This window comes from Capra hircus, chromosome 3 (genome assembly GCF_001704415.2).
Source record: "Capra hircus breed San Clemente chromosome 3, ASM170441v1, whole genome shotgun sequence".
In the NCBI taxonomy this organism is placed as follows: Eukaryota; Metazoa; Chordata; class Mammalia; order Artiodactyla; family Bovidae; genus Capra; species Capra hircus.
Genome location: NC_030810.1, coordinates 16655321 through 16673449, shown reverse-complemented (window position 1 = coordinate 16673449; position 18129 = coordinate 16655321). Strand labels below are relative to the sequence as shown.

The 18129-nt window shown below is 45.2% G+C and overlaps 2 protein-coding genes across 2 annotated transcripts in view; one reads left to right on the top strand and one right to left on the bottom strand.

Moving 5' to 3' along the window:
* Positions 2270-17584, bottom strand: LOC108635616 (translation initiation factor IF-2-like). The gene is made up of 3 exons (XM_018046484.1): positions 17547-17584; positions 13894-14545; positions 2270-2387 (listed from the first exon to the last, which is right to left on the bottom strand). The coding sequence occupies exons 1-3, from the start codon at positions 17582-17584 to the stop codon at positions 2367-2369; spliced, it is 711 nt and encodes a 236-aa protein (XP_017901973.1). The 3' UTR covers positions 2270-2366.
* HIVEP3 (human immunodeficiency virus type I enhancer binding protein 3) overlaps positions 13915-18129 on the top strand; it is a 515954-nt gene continuing 511739 nt past the window's right edge. The window contains exon 1 of the mRNA XM_018042607.1: positions 13915-13985. The gene's annotated coding sequence lies outside the window, so the exon portion shown is untranslated. The remainder of the gene's footprint in view (positions 13986-18129) is intronic.

Below are 18129 nucleotides of genomic sequence, written 5' to 3'. Positions count from 1 at the left end.
TGAAAGAATTACTGCTATTATGCAAACACTGAAAGGGTACCGCATTTGCATGCAAAGGGGAAAAAAAGAAAAATCCTATTTGCAATAAAATTAATTATACCAATGTGGCAAAGAGACACATGAGTGTCCATTTAACATTTGGACAGGAGCAGAACTAACTTTCCTTGCCAACTCTGATGAAATAATGGAAGCCAAAAAACAAAAAAACAAAAACCCTCTGGAAATAGAGGCCCAGGGAGGATATAGAGGAACTGGGAATTTCTGGCTACTTTAAGACTTCCCCCTCAACAGAAAAAAAAAGATTGAAATAAAGGCTTTTTACAAATACTAACCATGAATATTAATGTTCTATAGTGATGCCTGAACTGAGCTCCTCATTAAAATGGCCTTTGGGTAGAGGAGTGTTAGCATGCAGGGTTTGTGACTGGTGCGAGATGCTTGGTCCTTGTATCTGAAACCAGAAGGAAGGTAGATGCATTAGGGTTAGGGCTTGTCAGATGTTTCTTACCTGATTGTGTTTGATCATCAGCAAACAGGAACTCTGAAAAGAAGACAAAGGAATCACTTATTCTGGAGAATGAAATTTGAGGGGCATTCAATTCATAAAATTTTGTTCCCCTGTGTTCCAGGAGCCTCATGTTATATACATGCTGTTGGTTTGCTTGTCTGTCTGCAGCAACCAGATGGAGAGCTTCCTGGGGTTAAGGATGGTATCTACCTGGGTCTTATCTACCCTGTATCTCCAGTGCTTGGCACACAGAAAGCACTCAGTAAATGTTGACTTGAGAAGTATATTAATGAATGAACCACAGAATCTTACTCTGAGCTCAAAGCAGTTTCAGAGATCACGAATTCCAATGGTTCTGAAAGAATAAATGTATTTGGGGTGAGATGTTGGGCAGTAGTGGATGGCAAGGGGGCAGGATAAGGAAGATGAAATAAGTCTGGGAGAGACTTTTTAAAATTTGAATTGTTTTTTTCTTCCAGTTTTATTGAGATAATATTGACATGTAGCACTGTATAAGTTTAAGATGTATAGTATAATGATTTGACCTGCATATATTATGAAATGATTATCATAATAAGTTTAGTGAACATCCATCCTCTTATAGAGATACAAGATTAAAGAAATGGAGAAAAATTTTTCCTTGGGATGAGAACTCCTACAATTGACTCTCAATAACTTTCATGAATAACATGCAGCAGTGTTAGTTATATTTATCAAGGTATACATTACATCCCTGGTACTTATTAGTCTTATAACTGGAAGTTGGTACCTTTCATGCGACAGAGGTTTTGAAGCATGTGTCCCTCAAGTTCGCTTACCACCTCAGCCTCCACTCAGATATCAGAATCCAGTGAGAGTGAACACTGTATTTTGAGAAGCTCCGTTAGGTGACTCTTAGCCCAACAAGGCTGAGAACCACTGGCTGCCCACCCACTACCTCCCTGCTCCCGGTGACCCCTCCAACCCTCTCTGCTTCCAGGGTTCATCTTAGCACTGCCACGAACAGATGCCATCAATAGCTGTTGAGTGAATGAGCGTCACAGCTTCTCAGTGACTACCGAGAAGCCTCGATCATTTGCCCAAAGCTGCACATAGTCAGATTTGGTGATTCAGATATTCTATCAACATGCAGGATCACTGCAGAGAGAGATCATCTTTTTTCAACACCTTCCCCTCTGTCCCCAAGGTCAGGATTAAAGTTGGAAGTTTCCAAATGTGAAAGAGGATGTAGGTCAGGACTTTTTGAAGAAGGAATGTTGTTAAAAGGTGGGACCAGCCCTCAGAGGAAGTGTTCTCTTGCTAGATCCTCCACTGAAACGTTAAAGTGTGAAGGAAGCTCATCTTTTGCGATTTATTAAGATTAGATGCAGCCGGGGTTTCCCTGGTGGCTCAGTGGTAAAGAATCTGTCTGCTAATGCAGGAGACAGGGGTTTGATCCCTGGGAATATCTCACATGCTGCGAAGCAACTGAGCATGTGAGCCACAACTACTGAACTGGTGCTCTACAGCCTGGAAATCACGACGACTGCACCAACTACTGAAGCCTGCCCGCCCTAGACTCTGTGCTCAGCAACAAGAGAGGCCACTGCTATTAGACGTCCTCACATAACTGGAGAGTAGCCCCCACTCACTGCAACTAGAAAGAAGGCCACACAGCAATGAGGACCCAGCACAGCCAAAAGATAAATACAATTATCCAGAAAGACTAGATGCTGCCTTTACGGAGGCTAAGAGTGGATTAGAAGTAGAAGCTACCTGATACCACGAACCACACCACAGCTCTGTAACTGTCACTGGGAAATCACACTGCTGCCATCCAACTTCGGGGAGTGGGTCAAAGAACTGAGTGCGGCATCTCCTAGTCTCTCCGTCTGTAAAACTGAAGAGAAATTGGGATTATTTATTTGATGACATATATCATTGTTAAAAATTAAAATATAGCTAATTTACAACGTTGTGTTAGTTTCAAATGTATGGCAAAGTGATTCAGTTATATGTACACATATATATCTACCCCTCCTTTTCTACTGTAGGTTATTACTAGACATTGAGTTTGGTGCCCTGAGCTACACAGTAAATCCTTGTTGTTTACCTATTTTGTATATATTAATGTGTACCTGTTAATCCCAAGCTCCTAATGTATGCCTCCCCACTTACCGCTTTGGTAACCATAAGTTTGTTTTCTATGAATGTGAGTCTATTTCTGTTTTATAAATAAGTTCATTTGTATCATTGTTTTAGATTCCATACATAAGTGACATCATATATTTGTTTTTCTCTGGCTTACTTCACCTAATATGATAATCTTTACGTCCATCTAAGTTGCTGCAAGTGGCATTATTTTATTCCTTTTTTATGGCTTAGTAATATGACATACATGGTTTTGGCAGCATAGTGTCACATTAAAAGCACGGATTCTATCAGTGTGCTAAATGCCACTGAACTGTACACCTTGAAATGGCTAAAATGATGAATTTTGTGTTATGTGTATTTTAACACACACACACACACACACACACACACACACACACACACATGCACACACAGTTGGATTCTGGAGCCAGAACCTTTGAGTTTGAATCCTGGTTCTGTCACCGACTAGCTGTGTGGACCCTGGGCAAATTCCCTAACCTCTCTGCGCCTCTGCTACTTCATCTGTAAAACAGCACTTCCTCCACGGGGTTATCACAGGGATTAAATGAGAGCTCCACGCGAGAACTCTCACTAGTATGATTACTGCAGATGGTCTGCCCCACAGGGAGATGAGACTTTTATCAACTTCTATTGCTTGTCTGCAAGACTGTGCCTCATTTAACAGATGAAGTCAAGACTGACAACTGAGGTTGTCTTCACCGTATGACACTGACTCAGACGGAACCTCTTTGTGAGAAAGAATGCTTTGTTTTCCCAGGCACATTGCTAATATAAATGATTTCCTTTGCATTTCCTGAATTACAGAATCTCAAGTACTGAAGAAGGGCTCACAAATCACGTCAGCCCGCATAAAGAAGAAGCTGACTTGCCTGAGGATGCGTTACTGGTGTGGCCCGGTCTTCTAATTGCTAGAGCAATGCTCTTTCTGCCCATCACCATAGTTACAGTGCCTGGAAATGCATTTTGTTTTCACATCTGTAATGTTTAAAGTGAAATACACACACTCTTACACACACACACAGCAATCAAGGTGCAGAGAGCACTTCGGCTTTGCAAGAAGCCGTCTGCATTTAATTGGGACACACCAAGTTTTCTGTTTGGAAGGGAGGCAGTAACGCTACATCCTTGTTCCACCGTTCTTAGTTACAAGTAACAGAAACAGGTGCTGGCTAACTGCAGCAGTCAAGGATTTACTGGAAGGGTGTCAGGTAGCTTGAGAACTGAAGGGAGGCTGGCAAACAAGTCTGGGAAGATAACCATGGCAAGAGGGTGGGCCGTGGCTACCACAGTCAAGGTCACCCTCAAGGTCAGTGTGGTGGAGATGCTGCTTGGTGCGGATGCCCCTGGACTTCAATGCCAAAGCCCCACACTCAGTCCAGTGCTGCTTCCAGTGAATTCTCATCCTTGAGCTTGGTGTTGTGAGTCTCCTACTTTTGTGTCTTTGCATCATTCTCCATGATTTGAAGTTCCAGAAGGAATAGCTCATCAGCTGAGCTGGATGAGATGTCTGAGGTTCAGCATGGTTAGCAGGGGTATGAGGCTTAGAAGAAAAGTCTTGGACCTTCTCAGACTGAGGACTAGGAGGAAGGTCCCTGCCTCTGGCCAAGATTTACAAAGGAGGAGTCCACCCACCCACTTCCTGCTTGCTTGCTTTGAATTCTTCCCAGATAAGGAGGTGACAGAATGCTGAGGAATCAGAAACAAACAAATGAACAAAAACAACAGAAATTCATGACATTAGGAGAGTCCAGGAAAGGTGCCTGGCCCAGATGTCTGCTCTTCTCCCCTTTCTGGAGTCAGCATCCTTTACTCATCCCGCTCTCTCCCTAACTCTCATTCATCCTGATTGGTCCCTATGTTCGAGGGAACAGATGCTCCAAGAAGGACTCCAAGGTCAAATAATTCTCTTACAGCTCTGTTTACTCTGGTCTCCATCAGAGTCACCCTGGAACTCTTGAGTGTGTCTTCTCTGTCCAATTAAAGTCCAACAGCCTATTATTTTTATTGCGATAAAATTCACATAACCCGAAATGCACCATTTTAGCCATTTTTAAGTATACAATTCAGTGGCATTTAGTATACTCACAGTGTTGTGCGACTATCACCGCTGTCTAGTTCTGGAACATTTTCACCACCCTCCCACCCATGAAGCAGTCACTCCCCATCCCTGCCTCCCTGGAGCCCCTGGAAACCGTTCGTCGGCATGCATTCTTTCTCTTTCCAAAATTGATCTATTTTGGAAATTGCATATAAATGAAATCATATGCTATGCAAACACCTTCCTATTTATCTTCACCTCCTTCTGCTACCTCCTTCTCCTCCCACCACCTCCTTCTTCATGACCTGTCTCCCCACTACCTCTGAAACCTCATCTCAGCACAAGACAGGGAACCAGCACTGGTTACTCAGCTTTTCCCCGACAAAGCCACAGAAGGAAGAAGGAGGATGATGTATCTGAGAAACTATCAGAAAGATGGTGAGGCTCCCCTAGGGAGATAGAACGTAGTTGGGTGTCTCTGTAAGGATTAACAACCACACAGAACGGGGGAGGGCTAGGTAGGAGGCTGGGATAGGTGAGGAGAAAGCCTTTTAGCTGAGTTGAATTCTTTCTCTCTCTCGGGGCAGATCACTGCCCATCCCTTCATCTGTTCAAGACAGAGAAAAAGCAGGACCCCAGTAGTGCTGGCTGAGAGTGGAGAGTCAGTGGACTGGATGGGACAGGAGTGAGTCAGAGCAGGTTCAAGCAGTCATACCACCATCTGAGTATCCCAGTCTTCCCTCTGACACTGAGGGAAAACACTTGAGCAACAGCAGTGCCTGAAACTGAAGCCCACGGGAGGTTTGCTGAGGCATAGCATTGCCCTGTGGGGAATGTACAGCAAACAGGTGATTTGAACACGGGTTACAGTGTCAGAGGCTCTCCTCTTTCTACACTCCCTGCCCCGTACCCACCCCCGCCCCCCATCACCCCTACCCCTGCAATGCAGTCAGAGAGAGCACAAGCTGGGGCTGTGCTAACAGCCATGATTGCTATCGTAGTTAGAGCCAAAGTGATGCTCCCTCCCCACTACCCCTCGCAAAGAGAATGGCTTAAAGAACACAGGCACGCATTTCTTTCATGTATAATTATTCTGAAATCTGCAGGCAACTCTGCTCCATATTGTCATACAGGAAAAAAGACTGACAGCATCTCTGTCATCTTCAATAGAAGGCTTCTGAGGTGTCCGTAGCGAGGGGCCAGTAAGCCATCTGGGATGTGATCCCATGCAAGGCTTGAGCTTACCTGTAGGATGCAGTATAGGCTTTAAATCAGCTATCAATAGCTGGCGCTGTCACCATGGCAACAAAAAGCACATGGGCTAGGAACCAAAAGGGAAGGGTTAGGAGTGGTCCTTATAACAATTACAATGAACACTCTACTTAATAGAACTTCTTTTTCTGTGATCTTGGACTTCACAGGTTTGGGGTGTCGGTTCTAAGAGAAGAGTATTCCCACCACGCAATGCAGCATTGGTTCTGATGAATTGGAAGCTGAGCTTGTCCCTGACCATTTGGGGACTCCCCATGCCACTGAATCAACCGGAAAAGAAGTGGATCACTGTCCTGACTGTCAAGAGGAAATCAGGTTTCTGCTATGTGCTAGGGCTGAAAAAACTGCTTGGAACCCAAAGGGTTCATGGGGTCACATTATAGAATGTATTCCAGTAATAAAGTTCAGTGGAAAACTGGCAACCCATCTCAGAGAGGATTAGTAAGGGTTCAGTTACTTTGAGATGAAGATTGGGTCTCCTTACCAGCTGAGCTGCTGGTAGAGGGTAAGATGAACACAGAACGGATAATTGAAGAAGGAAGTCATGATTTATTATGAGCTCTGGCTTCAAGACAAGTTATAGAAGTGGTGACTCTAATTGTCATATTTATGTTAATTTATTCCTTTTTTCTCTTCCTCCTTCCAAACTACTTTATATGAAGAATACTGGTGGTACCTAACCACAAACTTTAGATCCCAGGTGGGAGTAAACTAGACATCACCAGTGATAATACAGTGGCTGATGACACTTGTGTTTCCTTGTGTTTGGGATGAGATTTTTATCACTCAAATGAAAAGCAAAAATGGAAGCTGGATGGTAAGTGGGGTAGAGTGAACTGATTATTCTATATTTATGCTGCTATATCCATTCTCCTGTCTTCCCTCGTGGCTCACTGGTAAAGAATCTGCCTGCCAATGCAGGAGATACAGGCTTGATCCTAGGTTAGGAAGATTCCCCTGGAGAAGGAAATGGCAACCCACTCCAGTATCTCCAGTATTCTTGCCTGGGAAATCCCATGGATAGAGGAGCCTGGCGGGCTATAGTCCATGGGGTTGCAGAAGAGCAGACAAGACTTAGTGACTAAATAACATCGCTAGCCACCTTCTCTGTTTATTCTTTTCCCGGGAGGCTGATCCCTATAAACTGTATCCTCTGGACTCCCTTGCTGACGGGTTTTCTGTTCAAATGAACCCGTGCTGTAACCTGTCTGATCCAGTGGCCATTTCCTGCCCCAGTTCTTCAGCTCCTGGAAGAGAGGAACATTGTCTTAGTCGTCTCAGTATACAAAGGTGATCTGGTCATAAAATGTTAAAGGAATCAATAAAAATTGTGCTGAAGACCTTTCCCCATGAATCTTGAAAAGCCAGAACAAAGGACAAACTTCATTAGCAGCATGCTCTTAATTTCCATTTCCAGAAAAGCAACCTGGATTCTTTCCACATCGCCTCTTCCTGGGGTTCCCAGTGCCTTTAGCCCCAGTGCCATACCTAACAAGGACCCAGACAATGCTTTTTCAAATTAGGATGTTGACTACAATTGCATGTCCAAATGCATTATTGTAAATGAGCTACATATCCTGTACGTGAAACCTTTCACACACAATTGCTGGTGCAGTGTATCAAACAATTTCCTCAACCCTTTGGGCTTCCAAGGTGCTTAATCTCTTTTATTAAGTGACTCTCCTCCATTAAATAAGCATCCCAGTCTCCTTCCTCTAGGTCCTGTTTCTACAAATAAATGAATCTGTGCTCTGGAATTGTTGGTTAATGTATCACCACTTCCGGCTGATTGAAGGTGGTCAGGGATGGGAATGCAGACGTGAGGGAAGGCTGGCAAGTGAAAAATATGACTCAGAGGTCAGATCTGGGAAGAGAGAGAAGGCACATGGAAGGGCTCAGGTCCAAGAGTTCAAATAGAAAAGGTTAGAATCTGAACAAGGGGTCCAAGGCCGTGGGCATCACCAATAAGAATCCGAGGTATTCTAAAGCAGGGCCACCTAGGCGCTTTCTTTCCAGATCACCCCTTCTTCGATAGGTATTCTCAGAGTATAGGAATACGTGGCTGAAGTATAGTGGGAGAGGGTGGAGATCAGGGTAACCCTCGGCATAGGTTAAAGATTAAGGATTTTTGTTTGTATTTTTAGCCTCAGCTATCTTTTGTTGGGTTAAATTATAAAGTCTTAATTTCCTTAGTGCTTACTAGTAAATTATAACGCACTTACATCTTTATAAATATATTAACCCTTTGGAGACTCAGGATGTAAGAGCTGGCAAATTCCTAGAGATTATTCATATTACTTTTATTTTATTTATGAGAATATGGAGACCCACAGAGGTTGTTAAGTGTTATTGTTAGGACAATTTATGTTATAGACAGAAAACCAAACTCCAACAATGTAGGGAATTTATTCATATAACTGGAAAGTTTGGGCTAACAGTTTCAGGTGTGGCTTGATCTAGTTGCTCTCTACTCAACAATGTAGCTGAGGTTGCGTTTATTTTCCATTTTCCCATTATGCATTTCTCAATACTCATTCACTGTCTGGCAATCTAGTCTCTATCCTTGTTGTCACATGTGGTTTCATTAATTCTGCTGCTGCTGCTGCTAAGTCGCTTCAGTCGTGTCCAACTCTGTGCGACCCCATAGACGGCAGCCCACCAGGCTCCCCCATCCCTGGGATTCTCTAGGCAAGAACACTGGAGTGGGTTGCCATTTCCTTCTCCAGTGCATGAAATCTAGACCTTATATAATTGATAGGAGCTATAGAGGAGAGGAATCTTCTTTTTTTCAGAAGTCCTTGAAACTATCTTCTCAAATCTCATTGCTTTGACTGAACTTCACGTCTGCCTTTGAACTTATTTCTGTAGCTAAATGATGTGTAATGACAGATTTAAGCTCCTGGGGTTTGGGATCAGGTTGTGTGTGCTTAGTCCCTCAGTCATGTTCAACTCTTTGCGACCACATGGACTGTAGCCCACTAGGCTCCTCTGTCCATGGGGATTTTCCAGGCAAGAATACTGGAGTAGGTTGCCATGCTCTCCTCCAGGGGATCTTCCCAACCCAGGGATCGAACCCAGGTCTCCCACATTGCAGGCGGATTCTTTACCGTCTGAGCCACCAGGGAAGCCCGGGGTCAGGTTAGGGGAGACCCTATGGATTTGAATGGAGAAAAAGTGGTTTTCCAAAGAGATTTTGTGGTTCTGGTGGTGGGACAATGGAGGAGTAGATATTGGAGAGTCTGACTGCAAGCATCCAAGAGCAATGACTTACCCAAGGTCAAGTAGATGGCCATGGCTAAGTTGAAACTAGAACCCAACTCTTCTCAGTCAACATCAGCATATGGCTGGTTCTATAATTCCTCTTAAGGTAGTATTTGTTTCACAGTAGACCTCAAGATGGAACTATGGATTTGCATTTCATGTTGTTTATTCTTCAGCTATGATTACAAGAAAAACCACCTTGCTATTTAGTCACAATAATGAATACAATTGTCTAGGTTACTTAATTTTGCATCTCATTAAGCCATGAAGGCTTTCAGGAGAAACCGAGTAGATTTTAGAGATGAGAGCTGTGTTATTTAAATAAATACACTTCAATCATATTGAGATTTTAGCCACCTTCTGGAACATTTTTTGGAGTTGGAATACAGTTTGGGGGCAACTGTATGAAGTGCTTTAGGCCCGAATTTCTGCTTTTCATGTCTCTGGGGAAAATGCTTGTTAATGTCCCTCAGTGAGATCCATTTCACTTATTCAGGAATTACAGCAGCAAAGAAGGAGAAAGGAAAGGTCTGAGCACCTGCCATGCCAGGCACTTAGTGCCAGGCACTAAGGATATGACAGAGAAGGGTATAGCCCTTAGGAATGCCAAGTTTAGTGGTAGAGGAAGGTAATTAAATGGGTAAGTAAAATACTACAGCATTAAGTGTAGTAACAGCTGGAAGAACAGGATGTTTGAGGACATGAAGGAAGCAGAATCTTGAGAGTAGGGAAGGCTTTCTGAAGAACTCCTTAAAGAATGGTTGAAGTTAACTGGGGGAAAATAGGAAAGGCTATTCTACAGAGGGGACTCAAAAATGTTGAGCCCTGAAGCCTTACAGCAAATTTTCATGAAACCCCAAGTAATTTGGAAGGGTCAGACAGGGAGCAGAGAAAGAAGACGAGGGGCAGGCAGGGACTGGGTCAAGAAGCTTGGAGTCTATCCCTTGGGGGTAGGATGCCTCTAGACTGTTTTAGGTAGGGAAAGGCATGGTTTGTGTCTTAAACATATTACTGTATGCCCTGGGTTCTATGGCTGGTTAACCTCCAAAAATGGAATTCATTGGAGAGCTATGGGATTCATTCAGAAAACTGAAGGAAAAGCTACAGCACCCAGGCTCTGAAAGGACTTCCCAGGACAGAATTGTCAGGAATTGACTGGCAGTCTCCTTGGTCAGGGAAAATCAGGTGCAAACACCTTCATTTTTTTTTTTTTTACTATTATTTTATTCAAATTTTAGAAGAAGGATGCTGTATTGCTCGAGGGCACATCCAGCCAGAACCAGGTAAAGTAGGCATCTTGATTAGCAGTCTCACCAAGGGAGGCTAAGGGTGAGTTCTTAAAGCAAAATCAGAGTATTAGTATCATAAGAGGGCTTTCCTGGTGGCTCAGATGGTAAAGAATCTGCCTGTAATGCAGGAGGCCCAGGTTCAATCCCTGGGTCTGGAAGATACTCTGGAGAAGGGAATGGCAGCCCACTCCTGTATTCTTGCCTGGAGAATTCCATGGACAGAGGTGCCTGGCAGGCTACAGTGCATGGGGTTGCAAAGAGCTGGACATGACTGAGCGACTAATCACATCATAAGAAAGAGGAATGCTCACTATGTCAGCTACAGCAGTGGGCAACTACCTTAACAGCTGTTTGGGAGCTGAATTTGAAGGAGACAAAAGACGAAGAGAATTAAATTATGAGGGAATGTGGGCCGGTGCTATGGTAGTAGCAACAGAGAAGAACGGTGGGATTTAAGGACATCTACTGGATAAAGTAGACCTATATGCAGGTCAGGAAGCAACAGTCAGAACTGGACATGGAACAATAGACTGGTTCCAAATAGGAAAAGGAGTACGTCAAGGCTGCATATTGTCACTCTGCTTAATTAACTTATATGCAGAGTACATTGTGAGAAACGCTGGGCTGGAAGAAACACAAGCTGGAATCAAGATTGCTGGGAGAAATATCAATAACCTCAGATATGCAGATGACACCACCCTTATGACAGAAAGTGAAGAGGAACTAAAAAGCCTCTTTCACTAAAAGTGAAAGTGGAGAGTGAAAAAAGTTGGCTTAAAGCTCAACATTCAGAAAACGAAGATCATGGCATCCGGTCCCATCACTTCATGGGAAATAGATGGGGAAACAGTGGAAACAGTGTGAGACTTTATTTTGGGGGTCTCCAAAATCACTGCAGATGGTGATTGCAGCCATGAAATTAAAAGACACTCCTTGGAGGGAAAGTTATAACCAACTTAGACAGCATATTCAAAAGCAGAGACATTACTTTGCCAACAAAGGTCTGTCTAGTCAAGGCTATGGTTTTTCCAGCGGTCATGTATGGATGTGAGAGTTGGACTGTGAAGAAGGCTGAGTGCTGAAGAATTGATGCTTTTGAACTGTGGTGTTGGAGAAGGCTCTTGAGAGTCCCTTGGACTGCAAGGAGATCCAACCAGTCCATTCTGAAGGAGATCAACCCTGGGATTTCTTTGGAAGGAATGATGCTAAAGCTGAAGCTCCAGTACTTTGGCCACTTCATGCGAAGAGTTGACTCATTGGAAAAGACTCTGATGCTGGGAGGGATTAGGGACAGGAGGAGAAGGGGACGACGGAGGATGAGATGGCTGAATGGCATCACCGACTCGATGGACATGAGTTTGGGTGAACTCCAGGAATTGGTGTTGGACAGGAAAGCCTGCTGCAATTCATGGGGTTGCAGAGATTCGGACACGACTGAGCGACTGAACTGAACTGAACTGAACTGGATAAAGACTGGTGGTTGACTTTAGAAGAATGAGGGAAGAATCCAGGATGATTTCCAGGTCCCAGCACGCAGCAATAGATATCATTATTAGAAAGACAGTAGCGTGGGGGATTGGGGGTTGGGGGTTGGGGGTTTTCCTAAATTACTTAGGACACATCGAGTTTGAGAAACCTGTGGGACATCAGACGCACGGACAAATTTGAAGCACAGCAACTGAACTCATGGATGTGGATGGTAGAACCTAGGAAGGATTTTGTGACGAGCCACGGAAAACATCAATATTTAAAATAGGTTTGCCAAGGAAAGAAAAGGTCAGGAGAGAAGGGGGAGAACTGGGAATGTTCAGAGTCATTGAAAGCTGCAGAATTTAGGGAGAGAACAGCTTTGAGCTCTAGTGCAGGCAGAAGGCACATTCTATGGAATTAACATAAATGGGAGATAAGGAAGTAGGAATAAAAACATGCAGACCACGCTTGCAAGAATCTTGGATGAGAAAGGCTGGGAAAGTGCATGGTAACTGGAAGGCGTACAGCCTCAAGGTAGTTAGGTGTGGGTTTTTTAAAGTTGTAGTTCGTTTTTTTTTAAAAAATTGAGATAATTCACATATCATAACATTCACTCTTTTAAAATGCATTATTCAGTGGTTTTTAAAAATATATCCACAAAATTGTGCCATCATCACTCTTATCTCCAGAACATTTTCATTACCCCAGAAGAAACTCCATGCCCATTGGCAATCACTCTCCATTTTCCCTTCCCCCAGCCTTTGGCAGCCACCAACCTATTTTTTGTCTCTATAGATCTGCCTATTCTGGATTCTTCATACAAGTGGACTTATATGCAATCTGATCTTTTGTGCCTGGCTTCTCTCACTTAGTTTTCAGGTTCGTCCAAATTATAGCAGGAATCAGCACTTCAGTTCTTTTCATAGCCCAGAGAAATTTCACCGTATGGATAAATTATAATTTGTTTATCCAGTCATCAAACAATGGTTGTTCGAGTGTTTGACTTTTGGGTTGTTATGAATATGATTTTGGGTCATTATGACATTTGTGTACAAGTTATCAGGTAGACATATTCCCTTGAGTAGTACTTGGGGTGAAATGGCTGGGTCAAAATTGACTCTTGTTGGGAGAGACCTGGTCTTGTTTACAGGCTGAGGGTGATGCAGATGGAGCGGTGACAGATATAGGGAGGGGCTGGGGAGAAGGAAGCTGGCGCTGGAGAAGGGCTACTTTCTTCAGCATCCCTCACTTTCTCTGTTGGTACAACCTTAATGCCCTAACCTCGCTTCACAACTGCTGGACCCTCCGCACACACATCATACTTGTTGACCAGGGATAGAATCCAGCGCGTGAATAAAGCACCCACAGACCTGGCGCAGATGCATCCGAGCCAGTGGTACCTTTTTTTTTTTTTTTTTTTTTTTGCAGTAGTTTCTAGTTTAGGGGTCTCGTTTGGTTAGAGCCTGGCCCATTTTGGGTTTTTTTCTCGTAGATTCCTTCACAGGTGAATAAAGACAATTCACCGTGGAGTCTGAGTCTGACTTCTGGTTCTTCAGGTTACCCACGGCTCCCAGTCGTGCGGGATAAAGTAACATGCCCAGCACAAGAGGTGGGGGACCAACTACGCCAACACTCGGCGCTTTGCGTTGCACACCGTAGCCACTGCGCACGCGCCGCTTCGAGGCCAAGGATGGAGCGGGGGAGTGGGCGGGGCGGTTACCTCCCGGACCAATCGGAAGCGAAGGTCCCCGCCCCCCCGGGCCGGTGGACCGAGCTTGACCCCGGCGGTGGGCGGAGAAGGCGGGGCCAGCTTCGCGGCCGCGGAGGGGGCGGGGCCCGGGGACTGGAGGCGGGGCCTGGGGCTGTCAGTCCCGCGCCCGCTGCTGCTCGCGGTTACTTACATGCCGTGGCCCGGTGGCTGCCGGCGCTGCCGACCGCCGTCCGCCGCCTCGGCATCCCGAACCACCTTCCGCCGTGCCGGGCCGGCGCGCAGGTAAGGCCGGCCGTACTGCCGAGCCATCGCGTCCCCAAGCTCGGCAGCGGTCCGCAGCGCGGGCGCCCCCTCCGGGCTGTGTCAGCTCCGCGGCTCCCTTTGCCTCCCGGGGGCGGTCCCGGGGGGCGGGACGACCGTTCTCCCCATCCCCCTCACACCTCCCGGCGCCGCGCCAGCAGACGGGTCCCCGGGCCGCGCCTCCGCATCCCGGCGTGGGGCTGGTCCCGAGAACCCCCTTCTCAGGTCGATTACACAATCGCTGGGGCTGGGAGCGGGGGTCCCTTCCTGAGCCTCGGCCCCACACCTGTCCCCGCGCCGCTCTCGCAGGCAGAGGGCAGACACCCAGCAAGACAGTGGGGACCCGGAAAGTTTCACTTTGTGGTCCGGGTTTGTTGACATCTGAGCGATGCGGGGAGATGGAGGCTGAACGGTGAGGATGCGCCTCTCCATCAGCTTTGGCTTTGCCCCGGGTGGCCCTGGCCCAGGTTTCCTTTCCAGAAGTCCTGCCGAGAGCCCTGCTCTGGGCTGGAGGCTGCTGCAGGGCACACGGGTCTCTCCGCCTTCACGTTAGCTGGCCCTTGGCTTGCAGCATTCTGGGGACAGCTGAGCCTCTAGCTCTTCCGCCTTTCCTAATTGAGCGTTGATAGAACATGTAGGTGAATTTACTTAGCATTTCCCTGACACTTTATATTTGTGAGGCGCTTTGCCATCCCTGATTAGTTAATTAACAAGGTGGGAAAGCAAAATAGATCCTGAAACACATGGCTAATGCCTTTAGTTTAGCAACTCTTTTAAGAACCACTGAGAGCTTTAGGCTGTTTGCGGTGAGAGATGCTTTCGGCCAGGTGCTGCCGTGAGAGCTGGTCAGTGTTTTATGGTTGCCTGAGAAGGCTTTGGTGATCACGGCAAGGCTTTCTCTGCCTCTCCCTGCTTATACTGTTTATTAAGGGTCGCCAATCTGTGGTGGATTATTTGGATCTCTTCACCTAAGCAAAGGAGCAATTAGAAGTGTTGCTGACAAAGCAGTTAAAAAAACAAACAAAAATCCTGAGATTCAAAAAGTTGGATGGTTGTGTGCTTTACCAGGTTGTCTCTTCTGTGCAGAAAACCTTGGCTCTTCCTGATTTCTCCCCATCTTCCTGGTAGGACTGTATCCAACTGGGCTGGTGTTACTGGTTCCTCATTTAGTCCTTAGACCTCTTGCTGCCTGTGGTTTGTAGACCTGCCTAGGGACATCCTCTAAGAGCGGGCTTAATTAGCACTTTTATCTGCCCATTAAGCAATATAGCTTGAAATCTCTTGTAATCAGGCACTGTTGTAGTGTTGAATCTTTAATAATACCTAATTCATTTTAATAGTGTTTCTTTAATAATCTTTCTGTTAGTATGCCAGTTCTGCAACACCAGTACTTTTAGTATAGAAGCACCAATTTACTCGAAATATTATCATGGCAAAAACAATTCTCCAACAGATTTGCAGCCTACTTTACTTAGATAATTACTGCTAGAGGCTGTTACGGTTTTTTTTTCTTTGGCACGGTAGGTATTACAATGCGTTTGATCTATGAGGTCTTTATGAGGTCATTTCTCTTTGTAGAAATGATTTCAGTCTCTGTGTCACTTAAATTTTTGTGGACTAATAGCATATGAGTTTTCCCCCCATGCTGATTTCTTTTTGAACAAGGAACAAAGTTAACAAGATTTAATTTTGACTTTCCAGACTTAATTTTAAGAAAGATAATATTTACTGTATTTTGGGGGCTATATTAGAACTATGATGCTGATTTTATTAGCATGGGTAGCAGGCATTGTTTTGGGTGCTTTATAGGTATTAACTTATCTAATTCTCGCAACAACCCTGTAAGGGAGGTACTATCATTACCCCAGCTTCAGAAAATGAAATTGAGGCCCAGTTGATTGACTCAGGTCACATACTTAAGTAAATTTTGCAACCTCATGAACTGTAGCCCACCAGGCTCCTCTGTCCATGGAACTCTCCAGGTAAGAATACTAGACTGGGTTGCCATTTCCTTCTCCAGAGGATCTTCCTGACCCAGAAATCGAACTCCCATTCTCCTGCATTGCAGGGGGAGTCTTTACTGTCTGAGCCACCAGGGAAGCCCCACATAAATGACAGCTACATCCTAATGACAGCAGCCTGAGTTCAGAGTCCAGGTACTTAACCACTGTGCTATCCTGCCTCTGTAGGTTATTTTTTTCCCAAGCAATATTTCTACTTGCTTCCTGAACGTGCTCTGCACTGTGTGGAGAAGAGCACTTACAGTGTAATAATGAACACTGGGAAAGGAGTTCTTATTCTGGTCTTAACTCTGTTGCCAACTAATCTGTGATTTTGAAGCGGGTACCTGAGCTCCCTGCCTCCCATTTCCTCATTGGTGGGATAATTGCAACTGAAGCAGATGAACTAACCAGGCTTAACCGCTTGGGGAGCTAGAGAGATGAGTCAATGCATGTAAGAATTAAATCTTTTCCTCCCTAAGGCACAGTATAAGATCAAGTATCAAATGAGTGAGGTGTGTACCTGTGTGTGTATGTGTTATGGAGAAGGAGTGGAGGGCACATGTCGTATGCTTGGAAGCAGTCACCATGGGAGTGCAGTCGTTGAGACGCTTCATCTTAAAATATTTCGGGACTGTTTTAATTCTGTTACTGCCCAAACCATTCCTTTGTAATTGAAAAAAAAAAAAAAAGACAAGCAGAAAAGAAGTTATCTTATGGAAGTGGGGTACCATGTGCTGGACTACTTCAGGAGCATTCATGGATGATCATTTAGTATCACATTGCAGGAGGCTTGGGGTCAGATGGCAGGACCTGAATGGCAGATCTAGGAGTTCCCAGCATCATGGCAAGTCAGGATTAAAAGGAAACTTTACGGTCCTTGCATCTAACACCCTCTTCCCTTCCTCCCTTCACCACCTATCCAGTGGATGAATCCCCCACGGGTGCACACCTGTTTCACACTCAATGCTCATCCTGCTCCTGCTTGGAGACCTCCTGGGCCATCCATTTGGTGTACTTGGAAAATGTGCACCAAAGAAGCTGGGATTGTATCCAGTGATAGGGAGAGAGAAACAGCAGAAGGATTCTGGTCTCTTCTGGCTTGTGCCCTTGAAAGATCATCGTCCATGTGAAACCTGGGTTAGAACGGAAACTCTCAACCAGGGAGATCAGTTAGGAGGCCTTGGCCAGAATCTAGGATTGAGGGGATCCAGGTTGAGACAGGCAGTGAAGTGGGATTGCAGGAGGAATGGAGCCCAAAAGACAGCATCCCCTGCGCCCAGCACCTGCCTGTCCATAGCATCAGAGAGGAGGAACATGTTAACATCTCCCTGGGGTCAGGGGGCCATTGGGAGTGGAGCTGGGAGAGACAGCTTTGTCCGTAAATCCTCCGAAGCTGAATAATAGACTGACGAGTGTAAGGCCTGTGCAGAACAGAGAGCACAGAGCAGATTTTCTTTCTTCTGAGGAGGGGAGTGTACCACGGGAAACTCCCTCTGTGTAATGAAGAAATAGAATAGTATTTCCCCTTGGGTGTTGTCACCTCGCATGCTGCTTGCTTAGCCTTTGCTTCTTGGCCATGATGGCAATCTATTGATATTTGAAGCTCTACCGGGAGGATGTGTTCCGGGTGCTTTCTTCTGACTTCTTGGGGAAGTCTTCTCTTGGGGCTTCTGTTCTCCAGTGACACCTGTCGACTATGTGCTGGAAGGCCAGCACACCTCACCTCATTAGGAGTTTCCCCTCCCAACACGGATGGTGTGGCACTTCAGAGAGGACTTGCTGTGAAATGATGTCTGCATTGGCTTGGAAACAGAATAATCTGGAGGAAACAAATAAGATTTACACAGGAAGCCACAAAGACAGAAGAAATAGTTGCAAGCATTATGAGTTCATTTTTCTCTTGTTCCTTTATGTGTTTCTGACTTGGGGTGTGATATTTATTCTATTTATAAATATATACATTGAAATATGTTATCTAATAGTGTATGTGGAAATAAACTGTATATCTCTCTTTTTTTTTTTTTTCGCCAGGACGACGATCTTGGTTTTTCACTATTTTTTAGACCAGTGGTTTTCAACCAGGGGCGATTTTGCCCCCTAAGGAACTCTTTCAATGTCTCGAG